The following is a 27,202-nucleotide window of genomic DNA, read 5'->3' as shown; positions in this document are numbered from 1 at the left end:
GGGTAGAGCAATGTGTCATTCTTTATCATCACGCAAGCCCGTTGGTCAAAAACAATTTGGTGATGCATCTTAGACAGGAGGAAGAAGGAGGCTGTAGACAATAACATAAATAGCAAATTGACTTTAACATATTCTTTGACTGGTTTTAAGAAAGTCATGTAAAACTGTGAGTTCAAACCTGAATATTTATTCACAACAATATACAGTGAACAGGGAAGAATGTGTGACATACAGATGCATAAGAAAGAGTTGAAAAGAATATACAGCACACACTCACTCACGCATCTGCAATTATATTTGACCACAAGAGCCACAAGTCACTGAAAGGGAAACCATATGGCACCATCAAGTGGCTGAAATTGTCAATCTGTAAATGATATAATACAGCAGGTGAGAAGCTCCAAGTTTCAGCTGATCTTCAGAGTTTCCCACTGAGTCACAGGCACAACAATAACCTGCAGCTTACTGATACAATTTTAACTCTTTAAGGCAACGTTAGCACTAAAATGTTGTTAAGAGTCATTCTTATCAAGTCCAGATATCTTCAGTTTCTGGTGTTTGTTTTAAGGAAACACCCGCTGACTTCTCACCTCTGTGAAGATAAAACAAGCTGCTTGTGTCTCACCACACACACTGTGGTGTTTACACTGTCTGTGTTTGGATATCACACTTTGAACGACCACTGTGCACCCATATCTGATAGCTTCAGAACCGTCACCTCCAGAGACAATAAACCCTCTGACAGAGTCTCATATATACAACACTGTTTAAACGTCAACAATGTTTTCCATGTCGTTGCTTCTCTGTTCATGAACCTGGAACAAAGTCACAAAACATGCAGCAGAAAATTACGTACATGATACATCATCCCTACACAGACGACCTACAGACGTTCACTTCACTGTGGATGGTAAAGGTAGCTGAAGAGCTCGTGTTAATCTGGATTGACGTTACTGTAGTCACAGCTCTCCACTGGACCGTCACGTCTTCCTGTTAGAACAACATGATAAAAAGATGTGGACACCAGCGTGTACTTTTGCATTTTGTGGTTGCATTTCCAGATATTTTGGGGGAACAGTTTGGAGAAGATCATTTCTATTTCTGACTGTGCCTTCAGGTGTAAAGCAGGGAATTTAAAGAATTTGTTTTCACAATTTGGTGTCAACCCCGAGCCAGGCCTAATCATCAAACATCAGTGCCCCACCTCATGGATGCTCCTGTGGCTGAATGGGTGCAACGAGGTTCTCAAATTCTGGTTTGAAATTCCCAACAATCACAGTTTGGGTCACGTCACATGTGTACATTAAGGGGATTGTTGGTTGAATTTATTTGTCATGTTTTATGTTTTGTGTGCTCACCTCTCTTTTGAAGATCCTTGAGCTGAATCTGAGCCACAACATTTCCATACTGATCTGTCCATTGACCTGAAATTGGAATTTTTCTTAATCACTCTGTTGAGATCATATTAGTTTGGACTAATGGGCCTAAGTCAGAGTTTATACTGTACCATTTCCAGTGTTTTCACGTCTAGAGATTGTTTCATACACAGAACCATCCCCTACAGGTCAGAAATACAATGAAGACAACAAATTACGTCCTGTCTGTGAATAACGTGGTGTCATTCTTATCAATATAACAAGTAGACGCGAATAAAAAAAGAGCATTAGAAGTAACTACGAATAAATTCAAGATGAGACTGAAGGCTGACCGTGGAGAAGAGAGGAGTATACTGGATGCTGATGATCAGCGTGGCTGACAGTTTGGACTGCAGCAGAGCTCTGATTGGCTCGCTGAGATTGGCTGGACCTGAAACGTGCAGTAAACAGTAGTGCACAAGCATGTAGAAACTCAAAAAATATGGGACAAAAGAATGCTTTACCAACCTGTGATGACATGCACCTGTGAAAAAGACATTTAGATTATTTGTTTACTTGTTTTACAAACCGCATGACTGCTCACTGTAATTTATGTAAAACTAAAAAGCTTCACCCTTTGTCTTCTTGCACCAACACAGCAGAAGCAGTGGCAGGACAACAATCAGCAAGACGCCAACAACCAGACCAACAACCGAGCGAGCAGGAAATGGAGAGCTGCTCGCTGCAAAAATAAATAATAAATAAATAATTAACTCGATTTACAAAAGGATTACGCAACAGGGCACCCTAATCGTGGGCCTTATTGTCAGATTTAAGTCTGCTTTAAAACTGCACATACAGTATTTGTGTGTGATGTATCTGCCCACCACAAAACTGTGCTGAAATATGCCAAAACAAAGACGGCTGTAGTGCACATAAACAAGTGAAAGCAGGCTGTATCAATCACACTCACATGTTACTGACATCCAACTCTCCGGTGACTCATTTCCTGAGTGCTGGCACTTGTAGAAGCCTTCGTCTGACTTTGACACGCGAGAGATTTTCAGCTCCTCTCTGTCATTATTTTGGATCAGTTTGCCATTTTTGTAGAAAGTGAAGTTGGAAAGCAATTGTTGTGCTGTGCTTAACTCGCAGCCAAGAGTAACAGAGTCTCCCTCAGGCACAGGATAAATGGGGCTCAACAGGATAATATCAACTGGAAAACCAACAGTGTGAAATCAAATTAATCGTGTGAATGCTCAGAACACGTAAGAGAGATGTACTGAAAACCTACACTCTGAAGTGAGGTTGACTGCATTGCTGAACTCTCCTGATCCAGACTCACACCAGTACACTGAATCCATGTAACGGTAACTCTCCATGAAACATGTGGATCCAGTCATGAACCCCCAGAAAGAGCAGTATGACTGCTGACCAGATGAAAACCTGCTCACTCTCCAGTATGTGGAGTTCCCCTCACAGTCCAGTGAGAGCGAGTCATGAGTGAAGTGCTGCACTCTGGCAGGATGCACTGTGAGATTCAACGCTGAATGAAAATCTGAAAAACAAGAGATAAAAAAATATTTGGGTTTTATTATGTTCATTTCATTTAAATGGTTGTGCATGACATATGCTACATCAAATCTGCGCTGCCTCCCTCAGCAGGCGATTGGCTGGCACAGGAGGGTCGTCAGCTGATCAAGATCACCTGGGCCTTTAGCCTATGAGAGATGTCGCTCCCCTCTTGCAGCTGGCATTCACTGTGCATTATCAGTGTTTGGTTATGACTTTAGTTTCAATGAATCCCTTGTATTGATGAGGGGCATGACTGTGCACATTCAGTCATGGCAACGTGTGCATTAAGTTCTACTTAAGGTTAGAAGGAAGGAAGGAAGAAACAAACTGACCTCCAGACCAGGCAAACTTTGCTTCACTATAAGAAGTGTAACGCTCCGGGTCTCCTCTTCCAGCTCTGCACACATACCCTGCTGTGTGTGTCTGTCCGTGGACGATGTAGGAACTCCCTGCAGTCCCACTGCTGCTGCCAGGTAGCAGCTCATAGCTGTATTTGTTAGTATAATGAAAATATATTCTCCTTAGAAATCCGTAGCCGTGGTCTTCTGATGAAGTTGGAACAGCCTTGTACCAGTAGAACCTCCATCCTGCAGATGGACGTCCAACTTCACATGTCAGAGTAACGGAGGCTCCAGGGCTCAGCCATAATGGAGACACGGTGAGGACAGGCTCGGGAACATCTGATGGAAAATGATTTTTTTTTTTGTATAGTCTATGCTCAGATGCTACACATTTAACAAATAAAGGTATCAAATATTTAGGGGAAACTAAAAGGCCTTTAAATGTGAAAGAAATGTAATGTGGCTTACGGTGAGATACTGTCAGTTTGGCGGGAATACTCCACCCTGTTGAATTCTGCGGTGCTCTTTTCAGTCTGCCCTTACACCAGTAGTTTCCATCGTCCGATTGCAAAGCACGCCTTATCCTGTATTCGTTTAGGTTTGGAAGCTCGTTCATGCTGGTTGTCATCCATTCATACTCCCATTCTGTGTCTCCACCTTGGATCTCACATTTTAGAGTGATCGTATCTCCTACGTATGCGATTGGCCAGTTGGGTTGCATGGTCACAACAGCCCTGTTTGAAACTAATTGATAAAGACACGAGACAAATTACAAATGAAAACCGTGTGTCATCGGCTTCATCCAAGATGATGAATGCACAATATAGTTTTTAATATTTTTAAGGGAGTTTGTAATATTTCAATGCCACTCTCACCAGTTTGGCTAATTTTGACTGAATCACTGTACTCTGTGTAGTAAACTGGCTGTCCTCGTGCTCCTCTGCACCAGTAGATTCCTGCCTGTGAAACCCTCATTTCACCAGCTGGGAGGAGGACATTATCTTGTGTGGTGAGGGGTTCCGACGTTTTCTCTCCTCTGTAAAAGTAGTATTTCCAAACAGATGGCGTTGGGCTCACAGAGCACCTCAGGATCACGCTGCCACCTGCTGGAAAGGATCTGCTGTCAGCACTGAGGTCAGTCTTCGGCCTTTGCGCTGTTCAGATAAAGTTCCAAGAAAAAAAAAAAGACATGAATAAGATCATCACTGAGGTGACCCTGAGAGCACAGACAAACCACAGAAACTGTTTCCAGGGACCAAAAGTGATGGCCCCCCCTTCACCTCATCGGTGCTTCTTGCAGGGTTTCTTTGTCCACTTTGCAGCATTTTTCCCAAATGCTGTGTATGTATTGTGAGGTTGGTGGAGATGTCTTCGTGATTTTCTTGTGTTGCATCCATTTCGTCACATACTTTCACTACTACAAACATACATACTGCTTTGTCTCGCCCATCCCACATCGACACGCAAGGCACTCGTGCATAGCATGAAAGGCCACGTTGGTTAACACAACAAAACTATGAGCTTATGCGAGGGAAGAGGTCTGTGACGCGTTTGCCTTCACATGGGACATGATGTGCTGTCTCTTGGGTGAAGCCCTCTTGGGATTTTTCCCTCTTTGTAAGCTACATTGTGTTGCTCTGATTGTCTGACATTAACACAGATATGTCTGCACTGAAGATATATTCAAGTGCAGTGTGTCTGGGTGGGAAGTGCCAAAAAGATGCCATAAGACAGGGTTCCAACATGCCATTAATTACCACAACAGAAATCTCCAAGTAACAGAAGGAGTAAAACCATGCATGAAATACATGAAGTGCACTATGCACAGTTCAACTTACACGAAACTGTCAATGTGACGATGTGGCTCCACTCTGTTGTGGAGTACATGTCCCCCTTTTGTTTAGCCATGCACCTGTAGTTTCCGCTGTCGGACACAGTAGCACTGATGATCCTGTAGCTGTTGTTCGTCGGACTGGCGTTTGAGTTGGGTTTGCTCCATTCATACTCCCACTCAGTGTGTCCATCACCAGAAACATCACATGTCACAGCGATCGTCTCGCCACTGAATATCGCAGGCCAGTTGGGTTGCAGGATCACGACAGCCTGTTCGGAAACTGTTCAGAAGTAAAAAATAAGCAGAGGAAACTAGTTTGGAGAATGAACTCTGTATGTTGTATTTCTTTAAAGGAAGGCAGCGACACTCGCCTTGTTTCTCAATGGTGACTGCGTCGCTGTCCTCTGTGAAGAAAAGCGGGCTTCCTCTCCCTCCTCTGCAGTGGTATGTGCCTCCTTGTGAGATGCTGATAACTCCGGTTGGCTCAACACCGCTCATGAGCTGACTTTCAGAAAGGCCTGAGGAACGTCTGAACCAGTAGTATTTCCACTCAGCAGCGTCCTCCACAGTGCAGGTCAGTGTTTCGTTGCCTCCGATTGGTATGGTTCTCCTACTGACCTGAACTGAAGGCCTGGGTTTATGAGCTGTTCATTTTTGTAGGGAAAATCATAGACGGGTGGATGAAAACACACAACACAAAAAGTCCAACACAATATGAATGATAGACAATCTGGCTTACTTGATACTGTCAGTGGGAAGCCAACACTCCACTCTGTTGAGGAATACAAGTCCCTTCTACCTTTACACCAGTAGCTGCCGCTGTGGGAAACTGAAGCACCGCTGATCCTGTATTCACTGTGTGCTGGAGGTGCGTTTGAGCTGGTTGTCCTCCATTCATACTCCCAGTCAGTGTCTCCGCCTCCTCCCTCGATCTCACAGGCCATGGCGATTGTCTCGCCGCTGAATATCTGGGTCCAGTTTTGTTGCAGCTTCACAAAGACCTTGTTGGATACTATTCACACCAGTACTACACGGTTAGTATCCAAATATAACATCACATTTGTAGTTTTCTGTACTAAAATCCTAGTATGAAAAGTTACAAAACTCACAAGTTATCTTAGCGTGAAACACATCACTGTCCTCAGTGAGGAAGACTGGGCTTCCTCTTCTTCCCTGGCACCAGTACATGCCTTCTTCTGAGATACTGATTAAGCTTTCTGTCCCATCCTTTACAATCTCAGCTGTAGGAGAGTCTGAGGTGCGTCTGAACCATCTGTACTTCCAGCCCGCAGAGCCTTCCACAACACAAGTCAGCGTCACAGTGCCCCCTACTGGTATGGACGTGCCGTATGCTCTCAGAGTGGCCTTGGGTTTGTGTGCTGTTTGGCACGCATAAGAGAATATGTACTGATAATTTGATTAACATACATAGATGGTGGTGTGTAGCTTAAGCGAGAAGGCCGCCAAGTGAGAGGCCACTGGCCACTAATTTTAGTGACGGTCGGGTCAGTGCAAGTGCATTTTTGACGTCTTATGAACATCACTGTAAGAATGTCTGATTTTCACTGATTGTTGAGTACAAACAAATTCCATCCATCCATTTTCTATACTGTAGATGACTATGTTAGCTGCCTGAGTCACGACAGGAACAGTGACATAAATAGATAAACTAGAATAGTCTCGCAGGTTCCCATGGATCGCGGTTGGACCTCCTGCTGCGGTCCTGCTTGAAACTTGCTGCGATTATTACTGTTTAGTCATAATCTATTTTAATTCTGTTACTACTGTGCTGCAGTTACTACCATCATTATTGTTACTAACATTACTGTCATTATCACCATAGTACGGTTGTATACTTCATTGTCATTATTATTATCTACAGTTCCAATACTTCTGGTATTATTACTGCTGCTATGCATCTATGCTTGTGTGCTCTTTCTCCCTGTCTGTCTGTCTATCTCTCTCTCTCTCTCTCTCTCTCTCTCTCTCTCTCTCTCTCTCTCTCTCAACCCAACCGGTCAAGGCAGAAAGCCGCCCATCTTGAGCCGGGGTCTGCTCCGAGGTTTCTGCCTTCTAAAAGGAAGTTTTTCCTCGCCACTGTCGCCAAGTGCTTGCTCAAGGGGGAATGTCGGGCTCTCTGTATTACAATTTAATTAAAGAGTTTGGCCTAGGTCTGCTCTAATTGGAAGGTGTCATGAGATTACTTTTGTTGTGAATTGGCGCTATATAAATAAACTGAATTGAACTGAATTGAATAGACGTTCACAGTTCAGTTATCTAGCTGGCTTTAGTTTTAATGGCAGGTGAAGCCAAAGGAGTGCAGCAGAAATATGAAGAGTTTCTGTAGTCTTACTTCTCTTTTTCTTGACTGATTGTGTCATTACCTCAACGTGGCTGTTGTACATGTGGTGGTAAACTTGGTGACAGGGAAAGTATTTAATTTAATATCTTACCTGATACAATTAAAGTGACATTATTACTCTGTTTTGCAACATTTCTGGAGCCATTGCGGTGACCAGTGCACTGAAAACCACCACTCGAGTCAGCCGTCAGGTTTACCGAGTACGAATTGCTTGCACCGGAGGAGACGATTTGTTGGCCGTTCTTGCTGAATACGTAATGCCAGTCAGTGTCAAGTCCTTCACTTATGTTGCATTTGAAGGTAACAAACTCCCCAGCGAATAACTGGGTCAAGTTGGGTTCAAAGGTCAGCTCAGCATCTGGAAATCAGCACAAACACACACACAAACACACGCAAAACATAGAAACCTGACACTTATAAATCCATAAAATGTTTCATGACTAAATGAACTAAATGAACACAAAGACAGAAAAGGAACAAAATAGTTCAATCACCTTGAGCGTGTCCACAGTACAGGATTGTGTTCAGGACTGTAATAAAGACAACCCATCAGAAAGACATTACTAGACAGGGCGAACAGGCAAACAGACAATAAACAATAAAAACAGCAGGAGTTTCTCCAGTATTTTCACCTGTATTTTGCTTCATTTTTACCATTCAGACTAATAAAGTTGCTGATGTACTCACTAAGTAATGACAGCACACAGAACAAAGTGAATCCCATCCTCACATCCAGCACTGACGCTCTGTCATGCCGCTTCTGATGAACACAAAGACTGACGCCAGACCAGGAAGAGCGACTGTGAAGCTGCAGCATTGTCACACTTCCTGTCCAGCTGTAGGTGACGTGACTACCAGACATTACAGAGTCCCTGCATGTCAGGGCAAAGCTTGGACAAAAAATAATGCTGTAATCCAAACTGTTTATCGGACTTCTTGTTGCTTAATTAAACTCAACTTGATCTGAAAAAAATGTGGTGAAATATTAAGAAATATTCAGAATCTTTAAAAACATTTAAAGCTCAGTCTGTTATGTACTCTTTGTGTTCGTACACCAAAACTTCTGCTTTGTGTAATCGAAGACCGTGAGCTTTGCAGTTTCCTGAGTCCTGCGTTTGGGTCCTGTTCTCTGACTTTAATTCACTAAATAAAAAGACGGGAGCCTTTGAAATACTTCTTTTTTTTTTTATTCCACCTGATGTTGACTAGTCAAGAACATCTGTATACATAGCAAGCACTTTACTAAGTTCCAACTGTATGTGAAACTCTTTACATATCAGTTCCTCAATTTTATCATAAGTTGCCCAAAAAGAAATGCTGAGGTCATCCACTTTCAGAACAAATGTGACCAATTTGATAAGTAGACAGACAGTGAGGGTTCTGTAGTAATGACTGTATCTGTGACTGATTTCTGATTTCACCCCGAGTAACTGAAATAAATTTTAAATTAAAGAACTGCATCCTTAAAAACGCAAAGCAAATAATTTAACATCTCCTTTGATGGAATTGAAACAGGAATTGAAACAGAAATGAAAAAGTGTCTGATATTTGGCAAGATTGTTTTAGTCCTCTGTGTCTGTGCCGCTCTGGTTTCCTTCATGGGCCTGGAACCAAATCACAGTAAATGTCTATGGAAAAGGCCATTTACTATCATTATTCTGTCTAACTATCATTATCTCATTCAGCCTTAAGCGTATATCAGCGTTAGACCTCCTTTAGTGGCCTCAAAAGATTTTTAGCTTTTTAAAAATTGTAATTTGAGATGCACATGTTTTACAGCAGCGACATTATTGGGAAAAAAAGAACGAAATGAGACATTGCTGTGGTGTGAAACTGATGTCCAGCTGGTGTTAGAGAAGTGGCAGTTGGCAAAACTCAGCAACGTCGGTTCCTCTTTGCGTATGGCTACAGCCAAATTTAGACGGTGCTAACATCACTGCAGTATGCAGGAGTGTGTTTTTTGTTTCGCTGCGCGTGTGTTTTACAAGTTTAACAACATAATTCCACATAATTTTGCACCAAAGTCAATCTTAATATCTCCTTACTGGAAAAAAAATAATGAAATAAAGAAAAGTCAGAAGAGAAAAACTTTATTTTTCAACACGCCGTTGATGGACTCTGCGCTCCTACAGTGCAGTCTTCAGCTTACAGGAAGAAGGTCAGTTTTATTATGCAGCCCAGGAAGTTTCCTCAAAGGCCTTTGCAGCCTTTACAACATAGAAACTCTTTGTCCTTTGACCGTCAAACATCCTGGATGTCTGTATGAAACATTTATTAGCCTAAATATTTTTGCACACATTAAACTTTTTTGTGTAGTCCGCGTGCCACTGTGAGCTCATGCTTTTAAACTTAAAGGCTGATGTTTTTGTACTGTTGTGCTTTTTCTTATCATTACTTGGTATCTGGAGGAAATGTTGCCATACCTAAAAATGCCTTTCTGATGAACATCACTATGTTTCTCATGAATTATCTTCCATTCTTATCCCACTAATGTGTCAAATTCATAGATAGCATTTTTTTGTAAAACTTGAAATTTGTTATCATCTCTAAAAAAAAGAGTATAAAGATTAGCGTACAGGACATACTGTCTACCAGCAATTTGTCGAGTGAAATGTGGCTGCAGCATTCAGCTTTGCAAATACTTGTTCTATCCGAAATCTTCACAGAAAGAGAGCAAATGTTCTTCCAGAGATTTAATGCGCTTCTGGTTTTACTGTGCGTTCATGCAAATTGTACAAAAGCAATTAAAAAACATGAACGTGTGTCTTGCTAACAAAGAAGGTTTATTGCGGTACAATATGGTCAAACATCAAGGTTGTAAAAGTGCTCCTGGACAAAGTGGTGCACTTCTCCTTATGGGCCTAGAAGAAAACAGAGAGATGAATTATCTGAAGCTGCTTATGACTGAAGACTCAAACCACACTATGCACATTAAACGGCACTTTTATTACCAAGAGCTGCTCCTACTTTGACTTCAGAATACACAGTTTCATCCGCTACTGATTTTCCTACAAATGGATGGAGTGGATTAGTTTTACAAACAAAGTCCCAGAGTGCAGTGATTATCTGGCAGACAGCCTCGTATATCTGGACTATTCCCACTTAGAACAAGAGACTGTTTTTCTCTTATGGGTTAATGAACATTGATTGAACATCTTTGTGCTTATTTCTTTGTCCAAGACAGAACGCACCCTTATTTCTGAGGTTTTGAAGCTGAATCACTGCGTAAGTGACGTGATGGGATCCATCTGCATTAGGAACAAACATTTTTCTTAACTCAAGCAGATTGCCAGTTAAGATCTGTCATCAGTAAATCATTCCATCCTCGGATTTCTGACTGCTCTGTGTACAACGACAGAGTATTGATTCAGGGGTCCTTTGACTGATTCATAGAGCAGTGAAATCCAAGGTGAAATTAGGAGGTCAAAATGAAAGGATTTTTAAGGCTGACCAGGAGAGGAGGGAACTTTAGGCTGACTTTCTTCCTGTTCAGTCTGATCGGTCCTCTGAGACTGTGGGGCTCTAGAAAAATAAACAATAACATAAAAACATAATAATAATAATAATAATAATAAAGGAACAAGTTTAAGAAACAAGCAATACTGTTGTACCAACCTGGCAAAGCACAAATCTGTTAAAAAAAAGACATTTGTTGTTAGATTGTTTTGCGTTGCATAACTTGCACTGCTATGACATCAGCATTCACTCAGTATTTTTGAATAATCAGACTGGAAACCATCAACTGTCAGAAGGAAAAAGGTCTCACACTTTGACTTTCTGCAGCAACAGAAGAGCAGCAGGAGAATAACCAGCAGACTGCAACAAACCATCCCAACAGTCAGTGGCAGATGATATGAAGAGCTTTCCTGTCTGGACACTGTGGTAACACAACAGGTCAGTAAGACAAAAAAACATGTGACATGCAATCCAGGAGACAAGCGGAAGAACTGGAACGGAGATTGTGAGCCAGGCCTTTTGGTCCAACATCAGTGTGTGACCTCACAAATGCTCTACTGCATGAATGGGAACAAATTCCCACAGAAACACTCCAACATGTTGTGGAAAGCCTTCACAGAAGAGTGGAAGCTGTTAGAGCTGCAAAGCTGTCTGTGTGTTTACAATGAGACGTCATTAAAGTCCCTCATGGTGTCCATATAGTGTATATCTGGAAAGAACCACTAGAATCCAGCCTTTATGAGAACCAGTCCAAACTAGCTGACCCGCAAAAATATGCAGGAATCACCTGAACCCAACCAGACCTGCAAACCATCAACTTTATGCATATTATCGGCACGTCTGTCTCACTATGGAGAGACGAGACTGGGTGCAGCAGTCCTCTCCAAGGTGCTGATCCTGCTGCCAGGAGAAGATTTTCTGTACGTCCAGTTAAGGAAGCAGACATTTAGATGAATGATATCAAGCCCAGACGGAATCACAGGAATCACTCAAACAGTTAAAATTCGGGCCAGCATTTCGCTGTACATTCTGATAGTCGAAACGAGAACGGGGAAACATTTTCTTTTCAGTTTTTTATTGGCACAGACTGACTACTGGAGGTCTTAATGGAGGATAAGCACTAAATATGTTAATAAGACACGGTCGAGTCATGAGATCCTCAGTAATTTGTGTGATCCAATCCAGAGAGGCATAAAGATGAGGTACATTTGAATAGAAGTGTGAAATACACCATTTTATACTCACATTTTACTGCCACCCAGCTCAGTGGTGACACATTGCCTGAGGATTCGCACCTGTAGAACCCTTCGTCAGACCCCGACACCGCAGAGATCCCCATCTCCCCTCTGGTGTCATTTTGGATGAGCTCGTCATTTCGGTAGAAAAGCACCCTGGAAGTAAAATTTCCTGCCTCCGGTTTGCAGCCGAGAGTGACAAGATCTCCCTCAGTCACAGGATGGACGGGACTCGTTAAGATGATATCTTTCTCTGTAAAAGAGACAGATGACATCAAGTTTACTCTCACATTAACCAAACAGTGCCTTAAATCTCCTTTTTACTACCATGTTTATGCATTGGGATATAAGATCTTAAATCTCTTGAGAAAACGGAAACAAAAATGAAATTACTTTGCACAGTGATGTTGACTGCATTGCTGAATTGGCCTGATCCAGTCTCACACCAGTACACTGCCGTGTTGTTTGTATGCTTGTGGATGCTGAATGTGGATTTGTCCATTTCCCCCCAGTTGGTGTAGTTTGACAGGTGGCCTGCGGCAGAAAGCCTCATCAGTCTCCACTCGGAGGAGCTTCCCTCGCACCTCACCGAGACAGACTCAGAGGGAAAGTGCTGCACTCTGTCGGGCCTCACTCTGGCTGCTGCCGACCTAAAATCTGCAAAACGACATTTAATGCAGAGACCACACAAGCACATAAATGCCGAGATGAAGAGCAGCACGGCAGAAGTTGACTTTTGATTGTCTTTTAATATTAATTCAGTCTCAGTGCAGTGGCTTTCTGGTCTAAATGGAGGTCAGCATTTGAAAATCTAGACACCTTGGAGTTATTTCAGCCTCATAGTTGTTCCCACAGCCCATCTGGTTACCTGCCACATTTTTCCTCCAAACTATTTGTTTTTATATGTTGTCTACCTGGCTACAAAGTCAAGTGTCCTTTAAATATTTTAAATAATAATTTCAAATCCCACAGGCCGCAGGACAGGACTCAGCTTAGCACATTTTGAAACAGGCCAAAGTTAAGAATTTAAGAAGAATTATGACTTTTTATTTTATTTTACAGATTTTATAAGTGTCAAGCTTTACATGAAATTTTACTCTAATGATGGTGTCATTTAAAGGAGGGGAAAAAAGGTAAATAATGGAACCAACATACAAACCTCCAGACCAGACAAACTTGGGTTTGCTATAATACGTGTAATTCTTTGGTGTCACTCTTTCAGCTTTGCACACATATCCTGCTGTGTATGTCTGCCCATGAATTGTGAAAGAACTGTCTTCAGTCCCTCCGCTGCTTCCAGGTAGCATCTTAAATCCGTACAGGCTGCCTGATACTTGGGGGACAGCCTCATACCAGTAGAACCTCCATCCCGTTGAGAGATCTTTAGCAGAGCAGTTCAGGGTCACCAAGGCTCCAGGACTCAGCCATGACGGGGACACGGTGAGGACAGGTCTGGTGTGACCTGTTGCAAAGTGATGTCACAGAGTCTTGTTGTGAGATTAAGAGCACAAACGTGGCATGTTTTAGATACACTTCTGCATTTCGTATCACATCATTATCTTTTTGTTTTATTCAGTTATGTGCTCAAGAGTGCACATGCGTCGATACATGTGCAGCCTGTTACAGACGCTTGTTTATCCTATTTTTATACCTTTCACTTTTCTTTCTTGGTCGGGAATACTGCAAGTGCAATGTCTGTACGAAAAAGATTTTCCCTTCGGGGATAAATAAAGGAATTCTGATTCTGATTCTGAAGCTCAGTCAATTGATTAAACACTCGTTGGGTGGTGACAAACCACTGCTGAGTGTGTATGTAATCCTAATCTCTGTTGGCACCGACTCAGACTTCATAAAGCAAAGTGACTTATTTGTATTGTGTTCTGTGCCTTTCAGGGGCAAAGTATGTGTGTTCTCTTTCTCTCCCCCATCACCTCCCCTGATCTCTCACCAGGTGCGAACAACGTGATTGCTTTCCACCTGTGCAGGTGTTTCATACTCCTCATTGGCCGGCCAATCATCACTCAGGAGCACTCAATAAAAAGGAGCCTGCCTTCAACACTCACTTTTCTTTAACTGCTTCTCAAAGTCAGAGATGCTTTCTTGGTGGGGATGGGTTCTAGAGCTGATAGGAAGGCCTGCTTCACAGCATGAATAGAGCACATGTTTTGGGAAAAAGTTTGCAAGTGTGTGTGATGAAAAGGTCCTGCCTTTAATGCATATTCTTAATGCATACTCTATCCAGTTTTAAAAATAACCAGCAAAGGGTTAAGCAGAGGGAGTTGGTGCCAGTAATGCTCCACCTGGTTTCAATTTGCTAATTAAGAGAAGCACGCACAAAGAGGACACACACAAGCATCTCTGACAAATCTGTGTGTCAAAGAAGTCAGTCCTTTGTTGAATTTGAGGCCTCCTGGACATCAGTGAATCAAGTGCACCAGTTTGGCTTAAGGGACATAAGCAAAGCAACACAAACTCCAGACACGCCTTAGTCAATGAACATGCAATTTAATTAGTCATATGCTAAGCTACTGCAGGGTGGCCTGTGTGCTGACAGAAAGTAAACCAAAGAAGACGCTGTGGGTGAAGATTCATCTGGAGTGAATAAATTAAGATAAAGATTGTGCAGTTGTTACCTTCAGTGTGTTCAAAGTGGAGGAGCGTATTCAGCACTGAAATGAAGACGGACACCTTATCAGAAATAACATCTAAATATCAGATGAGTTTTTCTCATCAGCCAACACGATCACAACACACAGCAATCTAAACTCTAAAAACTCTGCAGTCAGTTACAGCCAAGATGAGAAAACATAAAGATGCTATTGTAAGGGATTATTTTACTGAAGTATCGCATCACTTCAGAGGCAGAAACAGTCTTCATTTCTGATTAACTCTGATAAAAACACCTCAAGTCCCCTCTGTTCAAGCTTTCAGGTAAATTACAGACAAGCAAGTTACGCCTTCTGCAGACAGACAAAAGTCAGTGATGTACTCACAGAATAACACCAGAACAACACTGAGCAAAGCGCGTCCCATCGTCACGTCCAACACCGACTTCTGAGAAATACGTTAGCACTTTCAAAGCTCGACAGCATATGAACAAGATATGAACAAGACTAAGAGAAAACTGTGAGAGATGAGATGACGAGCGACCTCATAGGTGTTTTTTTTTATTTTTAAACATTTCCCAACTTCCTTCCTGCTCAGGAAAATGCAATGTAACTCCAATCTTGTAGATGAGCAATGCCTTAAAAATAAAAAAGGAAGTGATGTCGTAAACGGTCATTTTGCACATCATGAAGTAAAATGAAGACAAAGTGGAGTAAAATATTTTTATTCCAGTGTCTGATAGAGGAAATAATATTTCAGTATTGGTGGAAAAGGTATTGGCTCCTGTTTCTACTTCTCAGCACCGTAGCGGCTTTGAACGCAAACTGCATTCATGGACAATCAGATCTTAAAGGAATCATCTACTCTCCATACTAAAAGCACAGATGAAGCCAAAACTCTTGGTTTCTGTGTACACGATCAAAGACGTCCATCAGTGGGGAGTCAGAGTTCTCAAAGCATATCATTAGATAACATGACCATTAAATAAGTAATGAAGAACTGAACTCAGAAACCTCATATAAGATGAAAGTGACATTTTACATTCTGTAGCATCGTGATGAAATCCTGACATGATATGGAAATATGTTTTGAATGGGCTCAAGGCCAACACTTGATTTAAGCGATAACACAATAAATATATGAACTTCTCAAACTGTTCAATCAATAGCACGTTAACATTAACGGCTCCCGGTGCTACACACCAGCCCAGTTCGACTGGATTAAATGCGTCGCAGCAGACAACATGTGGAAAGTTGCAGGATTCAGCTTTAGTGTAAACAATTCAGTAAATATCTTAAGGAGCCATTTATTACTTTATCTGTACAAAGTACCGTCTGGTATTTGAATACCAGAGGACTGCATTAAAGTGGCAAATACAACAATGCAGTTTTCATGTTGTCATCTGTGCTGTTGGTTTTGTCGGTCGGATCTGAAAGAAAAGAAAAGACAAAGAAATTTAAGGCTTTTTAAGCATTAAAGATGCTTTAAGACACTTTACATCCATTTAACTATCAGTAAAATATATGATTAGAGTGACTAATCCCAATATGCACACTGTGTTATCGCTGCATCGTTACCAAGAGCTGGTCCTGATCCTGACTTCAGAGTAAACCGTTTCATTTGCTGCTGCAGGACTTGATTTTCCTACAAATGGGAAAAATGATTTTGTTTTTGTGATAAGGCACTGCGGACTGTTTTCTTCAGCTGTGCAAACACGACACAACGTAAGATAAACTTATTGCACCAAACACAACACGAGAGAGAAGACGCTGATGTACAGCGGCAGCTCCAACACCCACAGGTGGATTTAGGCTTCGCTTCCTCTCCTCTTTCTCTGCTTTACTGTGGACGCTTAATGGCCAGTATGAGCAAGAGGAAAGATTAGAAGAGAGTGAAAAACCTTCTCAACCTCATGAGGGGACACACTTGAAAAAATCGTGAGCCAACCCCAGAGAAAAATCTTCTCAGCTCACATGGTATCATCATGACATACTTATGTCAGTGATAAGTCTGACATTTTTGAACCCGGTTGTCTGTGGTGGTGCCCTCCTTCCCTTAGCAGAAAGTCTGTACCTGCAGCGGATCCTGTGTTTGAGTAAACAGCGCTCTCTTCTGGTTCGTTATGCTTCCCTGTCAGAAGGATCAGATCAATTAGCTTTCTTTTATTTAAGCATCTCAAACAGTGCATGCATTTCTCACTGCATAAAATAAAGTACTCACCCTTGTTAGCAAGGTTCTTAAGCTCAATCAAAGAATACGTGACGTCACTGGATTCGTCTGCAGCACAGATGTTTTTCAGACTTTAAATGAGATTGTCGGTGGTTTACAGCTAGCTTAAATCGTCATGTTTTCATATTTCTGACACATACTGTACCATTTTCAGCGTCTTCGGGACCTTTGATTGACTCATAAAGACAATCATCACCTACTGAGCAGCGAAAATCAAACCAAGGTCATATTAATTATTTTCATCTTGCTACATGAATCTTATAATATTACAGATAAGATGCAAAGGTTTAGGGTTAAATCATGACATTAATCTGAATGTAGGCTGACCTTGGGGAAGAGATAAGTATTGCTTGCACTGAGTTTCATCCTGGTTGGTCATGTGATCTCTAGCAGAGCCCTGATTGGTGCTCTGAGACCTGGTGGGGCCAAAACATGCAGTACATCCAGTAGATTTGATAAGTAACATGTAATGTAATGCACTGCTGTCATGTTGAGAGTGAAATTAGAGATTGTTGTACCAACCTGACAACGCGAGAATCTGCTTAAAAAAAACAAAAAACATTTGCAGTCAGATGGTTTTAGTTTTCAAACTGCTCTGTGGCGAGTGCAGTACAGTGACGAATCATCAAGTGTATTAAATATCAGAAGGAAATCTCTCACCTTTTGACTTTGTGTAGCAATACAACAACAGGAGCATGAGAATAATCAGTAAAGCTCCACAAACCAGGCCAACAATCAGCACCACAGGAACCGGAGGGCTTTGAGGCCTGGACGCGGCTACAATAAACAATCCATATTAATATTGATTTATATTGTGCTTTTATTTAATAAAGCTTTTCCAAAATGTCCCCGTCTCCAAAAACATCACCATATGTGCTGTTGTACTGAACTGTTATAATCACACTCACTTTTTACTGACATCCAGCTCTCTGCCGAAGTCCAACTCTGCCCACCTCGTCCTTTGCATTTGTAAAAACCTTCGTCAGACTTTGACACCGCGGGGATTATCAGCTCCCGTCTGGTGCCGTTTTGGATGAGTTTGCCGTTTTTGTAGAAGTTGACATCGGAGGCAACGTTTTCTGTGCTCAGCTTGCAGCCGAGAGTGACAGAATCTCCCTCAGCCACAGGGTGGATGGGACTCATTAAGATGATATCTTTGTCTGTTCAAAACAAAAGATCAAAACATGTGAAATATTCGGAAAGAGGTCAGCTGGTGCAGGTTGAACAATTCATTTACACACAAATACCTGACATTTGGTCTGCGTACATAAAAAAACAGTCATTTGTATTTCTATAACATGTAAAACAGGTATTAAGAAAATATCCATTAAACCAGGCATTTTATTTTGACGGGTGGGGATTGAGGGTGACATGTCTGATAGCAAAAAAATTAAAGTTCAAGGTTTTACTGTCAGTACACAGGGAAAGTTCAGTTTTCAACACCAGAGTGGAGGAGATGTGGTCTCCGGTCTGAACTTTTATGGGGGTTAAGCTGATGTGTGACTCTGGATCTGGAGCTTGAAAGTCGGATCTGTTGATTCAGAATACAAGCAGGTGACGGTCCAGATAGGATGGGATGTCGCCCTTGGGCAGGTTTACTCACTCTGTCCAGTGATGTTGACTGCATTGCTGAACTGTCCTGTCTCGGACTCGCACCAATACACCCCATCTATGAACTGGGCCTGATGGATGTGGCACGTGGATCCAATCATTTCTCCCCAGGAAGAGCAGCTTGTCAGGTACCCAAATTTCGAAAGCTTGCTCACTCTCCACTTGGTAGAGTTTCCCTCACAGCTCAGAGACACAGACTCTTTGTACAAGTGCTGCCCTCGATCAGGACTCACTGTGAGAGACGCTGCTGAATGAAGATCTGAAAAGCAACATACAGAAAAACTGATCAGAAAGACCAGTAACGGAAGGGTGCGTAACTCCCATGTGAAATAAACACATGACAGGAGGACAACGATGAGCCAGCAGAAAAGACAGTGTATAATCAATGCATACAGAGTAGTTTGCAGATAATTGTTAGTGTGAAAGTACCAGACCTTCATGGGAAGAATGAAAAACGTACCTCCACACCAGACAAACTTAGGTGCACTGAAATGAGTGTATTTCACTGGATCTCCTCTGCCACCTCTGCACATGTATCGTGCTGTATGCATCTGTCTGTGAACAATGTAGGAATCCTGTGCAGTCCCTTCACTGCTTCCAGGTAGCAGCTCATACGTGTAGGTTGATAAGCTGAGAACCACCTGGTACCAGTAGAACCTCCACCCTGCAGATGGATGCTTAATGTGACAGCGCAGAGTCACTGGGTCTCCAGAGCTCAGCCATGATGCAGACACGGCGAGGAAAAGATCTGGTGTTTCTGTTGAAAAGTCAAAACATGTTATGATGGATCCTTGGTGGATTGCACGCACTGCTCGTATCCTATGTACACTATGTAGACAAAAGTATTGGGACACAGCTCTTTATTAATGAATTCAGGTGTGGTATGGAGCTGTTTTTCAGGGTTTGGGCTCAGCCCCTTATTTCCAGTGAAGGGAAATCTTAATGCTTCAGCACACCAAGACATTTTGGACAATGCTATGCTTCCAACTTTATGGCAACAGTTTGTTGAAGGCCCTTTTCTATTCCAGCATGACTGTGCCCCAGTGCACAAAGCAAAGCTCCATAAAGACATGGTTGGATGAGTTTGGTGTGGAAGAACTTGCCTGGCCCACACAGAGTCCTGACCTCAACCCCATCCAACACCTTTGGGATGAACTGGAACGGAGATTGTGAGTCAGTCCTTTTGGTCCAACATCAGTGTGTGACCTCACAAATGCTCTGCTGCATGAATGGACACAAATTCCCACATAAGCTGCAAAGCTGTCTGTGTGTTTAGAATATGGTGTCTCTGCTGGTGTAATGGACAGGTGTCCCAATACCTTTGTCTATATAGTGTATTTCCCAATATATAATGCAAATGTAAAGACTTAAATAGCATTTTTACATTCAGGCAAACAATAAGACTGAACCTGAAGTGACTTACTGTCCAATATTGTCAATCTGACAGGGTCGCTCCACTCCGTTTCTGACTTTCCATCTTTCATTCTGCCCAGACACATGTAGTTTCCATTATGTGACGACTGAGCATTTGCTATCTTGTACTGTTTTGTTGCGTGAGTTGTGTAAACGTTCACAGGAAATGCCCATTCATACTCCCACTCGATGTCCCCTCCATTCTCAATCTCACATGTGAGAGTGACCGCCTCTCCAGTGTATATCTCAGGCCAGTTGGGTTGCAGGGTCACCACAGCCCTGTGAGTGACTGCACAAGAAGCCAAAACAACAACAAAAGGTGAAATAAACAACATTTTCACATGTGTGCAGTATTTTATATTCCAAGTTGCAGATTTTGTCCGTACCGACTGAATCACTGTACTCTGTGTAGTAAAGCGGCTCTCCTCTTCCACCTCGGCACCAGTAGACCCCTCCCTGTGGGACGCTGATTTTCGCATTTGAGATGAAGACGGCATCTCGTGCTGTGAGGGGTTCAGAGCTTTTCTTGCCTCTGTACCAGAAGTGTTTCCACCCAGGTGACAGCGAATCCACGGAGCATGTCAGGGTCACGTTACCTCTGACTGGACCGTATGTCCCGTCTTTTCTCAGCTTGGCCTTCGGTCTGCGTGCTGTGTAACGTAGAGGAGGTATGAAAATGGTTAATTACAGTCCTTAAAATGAGTAATATAATATAATTCCTGCAATATTGACAATACTATAACTAATTATAGAAAAGAACACAGAGAATATTTAATCACTTTTAAAGGTACTTACGTTCCAGTCTCAGTTCAGTTGGTTCAGATTCTTCATCCTCATCGAATCTGCACGTGTAAGAGCTCCCATCTGACACTGGTTGAAAGGTCATTTCAGCTGTGTGTTGTGACTGATGGCTTGTGTCAGTTCCTATCAGCTGCCCATTTTTGTAGAAGGAAGCGTTCTTGTTTGTTCTCTGAGCTCGATTCCGACAGCGCAGAGTCACTGATTCTCCTTCGTACAAAACGGATGCAGGCCTTGCCAGGATCACACTGGCGCCTGCGTAACACAGGTTATTCCTTGTTTTACTAAGTCAGTCATTAATAAGAACAAACAACCTGTCAGCGTCATCGAGAAGCTTTAAACAAAACCACAAACCACATTTATACATTAAAATGTGTTGGAACATATGCATATGTGTGCATGTATGCAAAAGGGTCACTGTAGTGATGATTTGATTACTTACCTGATACGCTTAGCGAGACTGTATTACTTGCCCTCTGAATATGTGAATATTCAGAGTAATATGGTGAGCTCCTGAGACGTCCAAAGCACTGGTAAACACCGCTGTCACCTCTATCCAGAGGTTGTAACGTGTGAATTCTGGTGGGGTGGCCAATCTCTTGACCATCCTTCAAGATTGTGTAATGCCAATCAGTGTTCCTTCCGTCCCTCATGTCACATATGAGGGTCACCGACTCCCAAGTGAAAAAGGTGGACAAGTTTGGCTCAACGGTCAGCACGAGGTCTGGACGGCAACACAAGAGGCGCAGAGTGAACCGGCACACCGAGGAAAAGAACAGTCGTCTCAAAGAAAACACAGTGCTGAGAGAGTTTATGAAGAGGAAATCAAAATGTATAACTACCTTGAGAATGTCCACGATAGAAGAGAACATTCAGCACTGAAACAAAGTTTTCATCTTCATTATTCAAACTGACGTAAAGTTTCAAATGTAATTCTTGTCATCTGCCTGTCTTTAGTTGTGTATAATCAACAATCACATTCACGCACTAATATTTAAGGATTAAAGACAAATTAACATTTGAGTTCATACACGCAAATGGAAGAATATGTTGTTTTAGTTTTCTTTCTTTGTTTCTCTCTCTCTCTCTGTCAGTTTGCATCATCAAAGCACAAAAATATTAACATTAATTCCTCATTGCGTTTGGAGAAAGTCGCTGACATACTCACAGAAAAACCCCAACAGACAGACAAAGGTGTGGCCCATCTTCAAATCCAGCACTGACTCTCCCGAGAAATACTTCTAACTGTTATCTGACTTTGAGAGAAAGCTTCAAAATGTGAAAGAGAAATCAGGAACTGTAGAGAAATGGATGAGGAAACAGGAGATGAATGTTTTATACAAAGTCTGAATGAGATGTTTTTTTCCGACTACTTCTTCTTCTGAGTTTAGAGTCTGTCCTTCCTTCCCTTTTTTCCGCAAAACCCACACAACCAGAACGGGTTTAGATCTTATTGCTTAAAGCAACCAAAACTACGAGTTTGACGGAAGTCATTTCTGTTGACACTTTCTGTTGCCTTTTGCTTGCTCCTCCTCCTCTGTGAGCTGGCTTAAACTCCAGCAGATTGATATGAATAAGTTTAAAGTAGAATATAATGCATCGCTGGAGAACATTATTCAGTTGCGGAGGTCACATGATTTGTAAAAGCTTGCAGAGAGACACACACACCTTTCAGTTTCCTTCCTGAAACAGATCTTTTTGTAGATTGCTGTGTGTCTCTAACTTAAGAAAACATGTTAGTTGTTCAGCACAAGCCGCAGGAGGGTGAAGTGAAAGCACTGCTGAGGAAAGCATCCCTTCACCTCTGCACAGGATCTGACCTTGTGGTGAAACCCTCGTTTTCAGTTTGGTCAGGACTTCACCCACAGCAAGTGACGAGGTTCGTACGTTTTATAAAAATTGTTATACAAATTAAGCACGTGCATGTGAGAGGATCCCGGCCAATAGGAATCACTCTGCCGAACCATCTCTGACCACCTGCTTATACAGGTTGGTTGTTAACGTGGATAAGAGATAAAACGTCTGTCAATCACCAACTAACCTCAGTTCTATGTTGAAGCAGAAAGAGGGGGAAAAAAGACCCTCTTCCCATACGTCGTATGCCCTTAAACCTAAGACCCCCTCTCTAATCAGGACTCCAAGAAAACATTAACCATACTGAACTACAGACAGCACACCATTTAGCTCCTTTATATTCCAGCCAAGGCTTCTGAAGTCTCCAAATCTCTGCAAATCACACCAAAACTATCCAGACGGATAAACAGCATTACAGGTAAGAAGAAGGGCATACTGACGCTTCAGAACTTGGCAGTGCGGTTTTATCAGCACGCTGGATGGCAACAGGAAATGAATTAGAAAGACAGTAAGACTGACTTGTTGACTGGATGTACTGAAAGGAGGACGTTAACAAGTGATGCCATTAAACAAAAAACGTACTCACGTACAGACCTCTTCCAGCAATATTCACAAATTATACGGCTCTGTGTGTGTGTGTGTGTGTGTGTGTGTGTGTGGACACATGCATGTCTGAAACGGCTGTGATAAAGTGGAAACTTGTAGCTCAGCTGGGTTTAAACACACTGCATGTGATATTATGTGCTGTTACAGCGGTGGTCAGTTCAGTTCAGTCCTTTTTTTTAATAGTTGTCAATTTTTATTATATTTTTCTTATTTAAAAAAATCCACACAAAACAAACAAAATAACCGCAGAACACGTGCGTCCTCTGGTTTAAAGTAAACACTGTATAAATGTCCTTATTGTCGCTCTGGCTCTGCAACAGGCTTCCTGCACCTTTCTCTCGCTCTACCTGTCCACGGCGTTTTGTGTCTTTTCTAACACACTGTACACAGTGTCAGCTCTCGCATGCTGCTCGTCCACAGGCTGGGACGATGAAGGTGAAGTCGATGCCTCTCGTATGTTCGTGTGTGCATTGGCATGTTTGCCTCTGCTGGCAGAGGCAGTTGCATTTGGCATCTGTAAAAAGCTGTAGACGGTATCGACTCCTTGACTTTGCTTGGAGTCCAGTTCCTCGCTCGGCCTGCTGGGCTCCACATTTTCATATGAAACCTCAGCTTCACTGGAGGCTGTAGAGAATCTGGGCTCACGGTAAGTACCTGCTGGCTGTGTAGACTGAACAGGAGGTGCCTCTGCCTGAAAACAAAGCAGTAAAATGTCTTATTATTTACCTGAATGTCTCACGTCGTCTGAAAACATTTCACTCAGAGTGGAGGATCATCATTCTGCATTTACATCCTCAGAGTCACATCGCAAAGCTTAACGTGAAAGATTCTAATGTGCGCCTCACATGGTTTTTACAGCTTAGAAAAATGTAGAACTGCCACATTAAATCCATTAAAATGGCACCCACTGCTCCCTCCTCACTGAAAAAGTCTGAATATACAAATAATTTTCATTTCACAGGTTTAAAATCAGATGTTCATCAGGCGCTGAGAAAATGCTCGCTTTACTCTCAGACACTGAGCTGTAAGAAGAAGAGCAAAAACACTTTGTGGAAAGGAAGGGGGACTTTAAGTAAAATTAATAAAATTTACTATAATTTCTTTCCCAGCTTGGGATTAATAAAGCAATTAAAAATTTTAAAAATTAAAAAGGGGACAGCCATGAGTGGCAGGATCATCAGCCCCATTAGCCCGCTGATGTCCCCTTTCACTGCATGTTGCACGTGTGTGTGTTTCAGTCAGCGATGGGTTAAATGCAGAGAAGAATTTCCCAGCTTGAGATTAATAAAGAAAAGTAAATTAAAATATATATTGCTCCATAAATTCATCTTACCAGGTGGCAATTTTTTCTTCTTGAAAGGCTGCGATTTATAGCCACAAGACCAATAGCTGCCCACAGTGTTACGCAGGTTGCTACTACTACTCCGATTACAAAGAGTGGTGCTGAGATCACCTTTACTTTAGCAGATCCATTAAAGCCTGAAAAGACACAGAGAAACATTTTAGAGGATTAAAACCACATCAGCCGAATCATTAAAATGATTAAATGATCAAGAAAGAAAAAAAATGAAAATATTTTCTGGAATTACATTTCTGCAAATCTCCTCTCAACACACACACACACACACGCTGAAAACATCTCATCATACTCACACATTGGGTCTATGCTTTCAGACACTTTGCTTGCGCTGACGTGGTTGTTGCCAGTACAGACGATGCTTCTGTTTTTGATGTCAATGGAGATGTTGACCTGAGTGTGTGACCTCTGAGATGTCCAGCAACTGTCTTCATCACAGAGAGTCCACGTCCAGTCATTCTGGACCGAGCAGTTCACCGTGATGTTACAGAGTCCGGCTGACAGGTTGGTGTGCATTATTGACGTCCTAATGACAGGTCTGGGAACAGTTTCTGCAACACACAAACGGAGTTTAATACATTAGATCGCCCTCTGGTGGCAACTAGCAGGGACCAGAACATCAGCTGCACTTCAGTATCACCTCCCGCCCAATACAAGCCAGTGTAATACATTGTAATGTAATGTGTATGCATTTATTTCAACTATATATATAAAATACATTGTGTTTGTTGTTCTTTCATAAATATCCCTGCTGATGATATTAACATGAAAATGACAAGCGACTCCTGTGTGGGTGAGCTTAATTAAACATCACTGTCATGTCATGTAAAGGTTTGACAGCATCTTAAAACAGACACTGCGAGAAAAAGAAAGTCTCTGCATCGTTACAGCTCCCATATTTAATGTTAAATAATGAAACCTACAGAACAAAAAATCTTTATAAAGACAAAAAATTATGTGAAAACTCACCTTGAACTTTTAGTATGTGGAACTCCGTTGATGTCATACCAGAATCATCAAGTAATAAAACATCATAGGAGCCGCTGTCTGTCTCTGTGAGGTTGTTGACACACAATGAGAGGCTGCTTGAATTATAGGTCACTTTGTCTTTGAAGCTGGGCCCGACTTGTTTATTCCTGACAACAGCTTTCTTATTAAAACTCCACAAGATATCATCGAGTGATTTGGAGTGATGAGATTTTCCAGCTTGTAGACAAAATGTGCTGTTTTTCAGCTGGTAGTGCAACACTGGCGGGCCCTCTGCTGTGGCACCTGAGAGGAAACAGCGAGAGAAAACATTCTTAGTGAAGCATTACGGCACGTCACTGTCAAAAGAAGTGAAGCAGTCGTGTAACCTATGATACACGCCAACAGACAGTTTTTGTCCACCTTACCTGCTATAATCCAGCAATTCAGAAGAACAAGCATTGTCAGTCCTCTCATGTCTGCGCCGGTTTTGTTAGAGTCACAAATAGTTGGGCAGTAAACACAGATTGACGAGGGTTTGTCCCTGAGTGTGTGAGCAAGAATGACAGCAGACAGGAAGCAGCAGCCTGAACAGCTGTGAATTCTTTCTTCTCACAAAGTTTCACAGAAAACCTAGCGTGTAATTTATTTAAATTTGATTTGAATGCAGCCACCCACAGAAATCTGTTCACAGTCACTTTGTCCACAGTCTCTTATTCGCCTTATTTCAGAGAGACAAGATGCCAGGTAAATCAGATTTATTGTTGCATTAATGTAACCACAAGGCTGTTTTAAAATGTGAGCACACAGCCTTACTTTCACCCAGTTATTTTATCCATAAAGTTGATACTTCGCCTCTCAGGTGTCTGGCGTCGTTGTTAAATACTTGACACACTCATTGCAGATTGAGGACTTCATCACAGTCTTTCCTCTGCACTTTAACCGCCACTAGTTTTTCTCTCATGTGTGGCTGTGTGTTTGTGTGTCTGTGTGTGGGTTGATGTGAGCGTTTTACCCACAGCACCGTGTTGTAGGCTTTTCCTGTGCTTGCATAGCAGAGCACATGTTGACTCTAAACATCCTGCCGGAATTGCCACGTTTTTCTATCAAGATCGTGAAAGAGAACAATGTGCTGCAGTTTGAGTCAAAATTACCTGCTGAGGATGTCATTATTGGGGATTTTGACTCATGGAAACTACAGTCAGACTTTCTACCTGACAGAGGAAAAATCACCAGGGTAATCCCGGTTCTGCATCATCACTCATTTGGTCATTACAACCCTGAGACAAAGTTTGTCTCTTCTGCAGGAAGAAAACACTTAGGATGTTTTAGGGTTGCACCGGTGAGGTGGGAGGTGAAGGCCTGACATGCAGAGGCCTCAGCCAGACAGTCCCACCTCACCCTCACTTCCTGTTTGGGCTTGCCAAGACTGTCTGGCAGACAGGTGAAGGTCAGGGTATTGGTCAGGTGTCCCCATACTTTGGTCCATATGGTGGAGTTGCCTGACACAAAAAGGCAGGTGTTTAGATATTGACGGCAACCGCCCATATTTTGCTAACCATATGAAAAACCATACAGCAGTAGACAGATGGATGTACTACAC

General features: G+C 42.2%; 3 protein-coding genes across 5 annotated transcripts; all 3 read right to left on the bottom strand.

Annotated features, from left to right (window-relative positions):
• Nucleotides 1-165: 165 nt before the first annotated feature.
• Nucleotides 166-23,311, bottom strand: LOC124055037. The gene is made up of 37 exons (XM_046381631.1): nucleotides 21,985-23,311; nucleotides 21,659-21,694; nucleotides 21,259-21,540; nucleotides 20,814-21,071; nucleotides 20,405-20,668; nucleotides 20,029-20,307; nucleotides 19,066-19,365; nucleotides 18,598-18,864; nucleotides 17,903-18,154; nucleotides 17,655-17,771; nucleotides 17,517-17,532; nucleotides 17,322-17,410; nucleotides 17,140-17,193; nucleotides 16,986-17,042; nucleotides 16,839-16,895; nucleotides 16,343-16,409; nucleotides 13,565-13,620; nucleotides 12,552-12,815; nucleotides 12,219-12,411; nucleotides 8,155-8,339; nucleotides 7,962-7,997; nucleotides 7,559-7,825; nucleotides 6,215-6,484; nucleotides 5,845-6,117; nucleotides 5,477-5,749; nucleotides 5,110-5,385; nucleotides 4,147-4,425; nucleotides 3,740-4,015; nucleotides 3,263-3,610; nucleotides 2,650-2,913; nucleotides 2,329-2,571; nucleotides 1,990-2,097; nucleotides 1,884-1,899; nucleotides 1,709-1,806; nucleotides 1,508-1,558; nucleotides 1,359-1,424; nucleotides 166-990 (listed from the first exon to the last, which is right to left on the bottom strand). The coding sequence occupies exons 1-37, from the start codon at nucleotides 22,019-22,021 to the stop codon at nucleotides 935-937; spliced, it is 6,330 nt and encodes a 2,109-aa protein (XP_046237587.1). The 5' UTR covers nucleotides 22,022-23,311; the 3' UTR covers nucleotides 166-934.
• LOC124054362 lies at nucleotides 10,228-15,263 on the bottom strand. Of its 3 annotated transcripts, XM_046380250.1 has the most exons (11): nucleotides 15,152-15,263; nucleotides 14,792-14,827; nucleotides 13,318-13,620; nucleotides 12,552-12,815; nucleotides 12,169-12,411; nucleotides 11,234-11,344; nucleotides 11,083-11,098; nucleotides 10,919-10,989; nucleotides 10,659-10,715; nucleotides 10,419-10,475; nucleotides 10,228-10,328 (listed from the first exon to the last, which is right to left on the bottom strand). In XM_046380250.1, the coding sequence occupies exons 1-11, from the start codon at nucleotides 15,189-15,191 to the stop codon at nucleotides 10,321-10,323; spliced, it is 1,206 nt and encodes a 401-aa protein (XP_046236206.1). In that variant the 5' UTR covers nucleotides 15,192-15,263; the 3' UTR covers nucleotides 10,228-10,320. The 3 variants fall into 3 exon arrangements, with proteins under 3 accessions (XP_046236206.1, XP_046236207.1, XP_046236205.1); XM_046380249.1 differs by lacking the exon at nucleotides 10,228-10,328 and having other exon boundaries at nucleotides 10,335-10,475; XM_046380251.1 differs by lacking the exons at nucleotides 10,419-10,475; nucleotides 10,659-10,715.
• Nucleotides 23,312-23,446: 135 nt separating the features above from the next.
• Nucleotides 23,447-26,188, bottom strand: LOC124054363 (T-lymphocyte surface antigen Ly-9-like). The gene is made up of 5 exons (XM_046380252.1): nucleotides 26,028-26,188; nucleotides 25,603-25,905; nucleotides 24,930-25,184; nucleotides 24,610-24,755; nucleotides 23,447-23,967 (listed from the first exon to the last, which is right to left on the bottom strand). Exons 1-5 carry the CDS (start codon nucleotides 26,074-26,076, stop codon nucleotides 23,620-23,622), a joined length of 1,101 nt encoding a protein of 366 aa, XP_046236208.1. The 5' UTR covers nucleotides 26,077-26,188; the 3' UTR covers nucleotides 23,447-23,619.
• Between the last annotated feature and the right edge of the window lie 1,014 nt (nucleotides 26,189-27,202).

Source organism: Scatophagus argus, chromosome 23 (genome assembly GCF_020382885.2).
Source record: "Scatophagus argus isolate fScaArg1 chromosome 23, fScaArg1.pri, whole genome shotgun sequence".
In the NCBI taxonomy this organism is placed as follows: domain Eukaryota; kingdom Metazoa; phylum Chordata; class Actinopteri; family Scatophagidae; genus Scatophagus; species Scatophagus argus.
This window is presented reverse-complemented; position numbering and strand designations above follow the sequence as displayed.

Coding starts and splice junctions, on each gene's coding strand:
- LOC124054362 (XM_046380249.1), bottom strand. CDS start 15,191: ATGGGACGCGCTTTGCTCAGTGTTGTTCTGGTGTTATTCT. Junction 14,828..15,151: donor TGTTGTTCTGGTGTTATTCT/GTGAGTACATCA, acceptor TCTTCATTTCAG/TGCTGAATACGCTCCTCCAC. Junction 12,816..13,317: donor CAAGTTTGTCTGGTCTGGAG/GTTTGTATGTTG, acceptor GTCGTTTTGCAG/ATTTTAGGTCGGCAGCAGCC.
- LOC124055037 (XM_046381631.1), bottom strand. CDS start 22,021: ATGGGCCACACCTTTGTCTGTCTGTTGGGGTTTTTCT. Junction 5,750..5,844: donor CTTCCCACTGACAGTATCAA/GTAAGCCAGATT, acceptor AAAAATGAACAG/CTCATAAACCCAGGCCTTCA. Junction 2,914..3,262: donor AAAGTTTGCCTGGTCTGGAG/GTCAGTTTGTTT, acceptor CTTGTTTTTCAG/ATTTTCATTCAGCGTTGAAT.
- LOC124054363 (XM_046380252.1), bottom strand. CDS start 26,076: ATGAGAGGACTGACAATGCTTGTTCTTCTGAATTGCTGGATTATAGCA. Junction 25,906..26,027: donor GAATTGCTGGATTATAGCAG/GTAAGGTGGACA, acceptor GTTTCCTCTCAG/GTGCCACAGCAGAGGGCCCG. Junction 23,968..24,609: donor GAAGAAAAAATTGCCACCTG/GTAAGATGAATT, acceptor CTTTGTTTTCAG/GCAGAGGCACCTCCTGTTCA.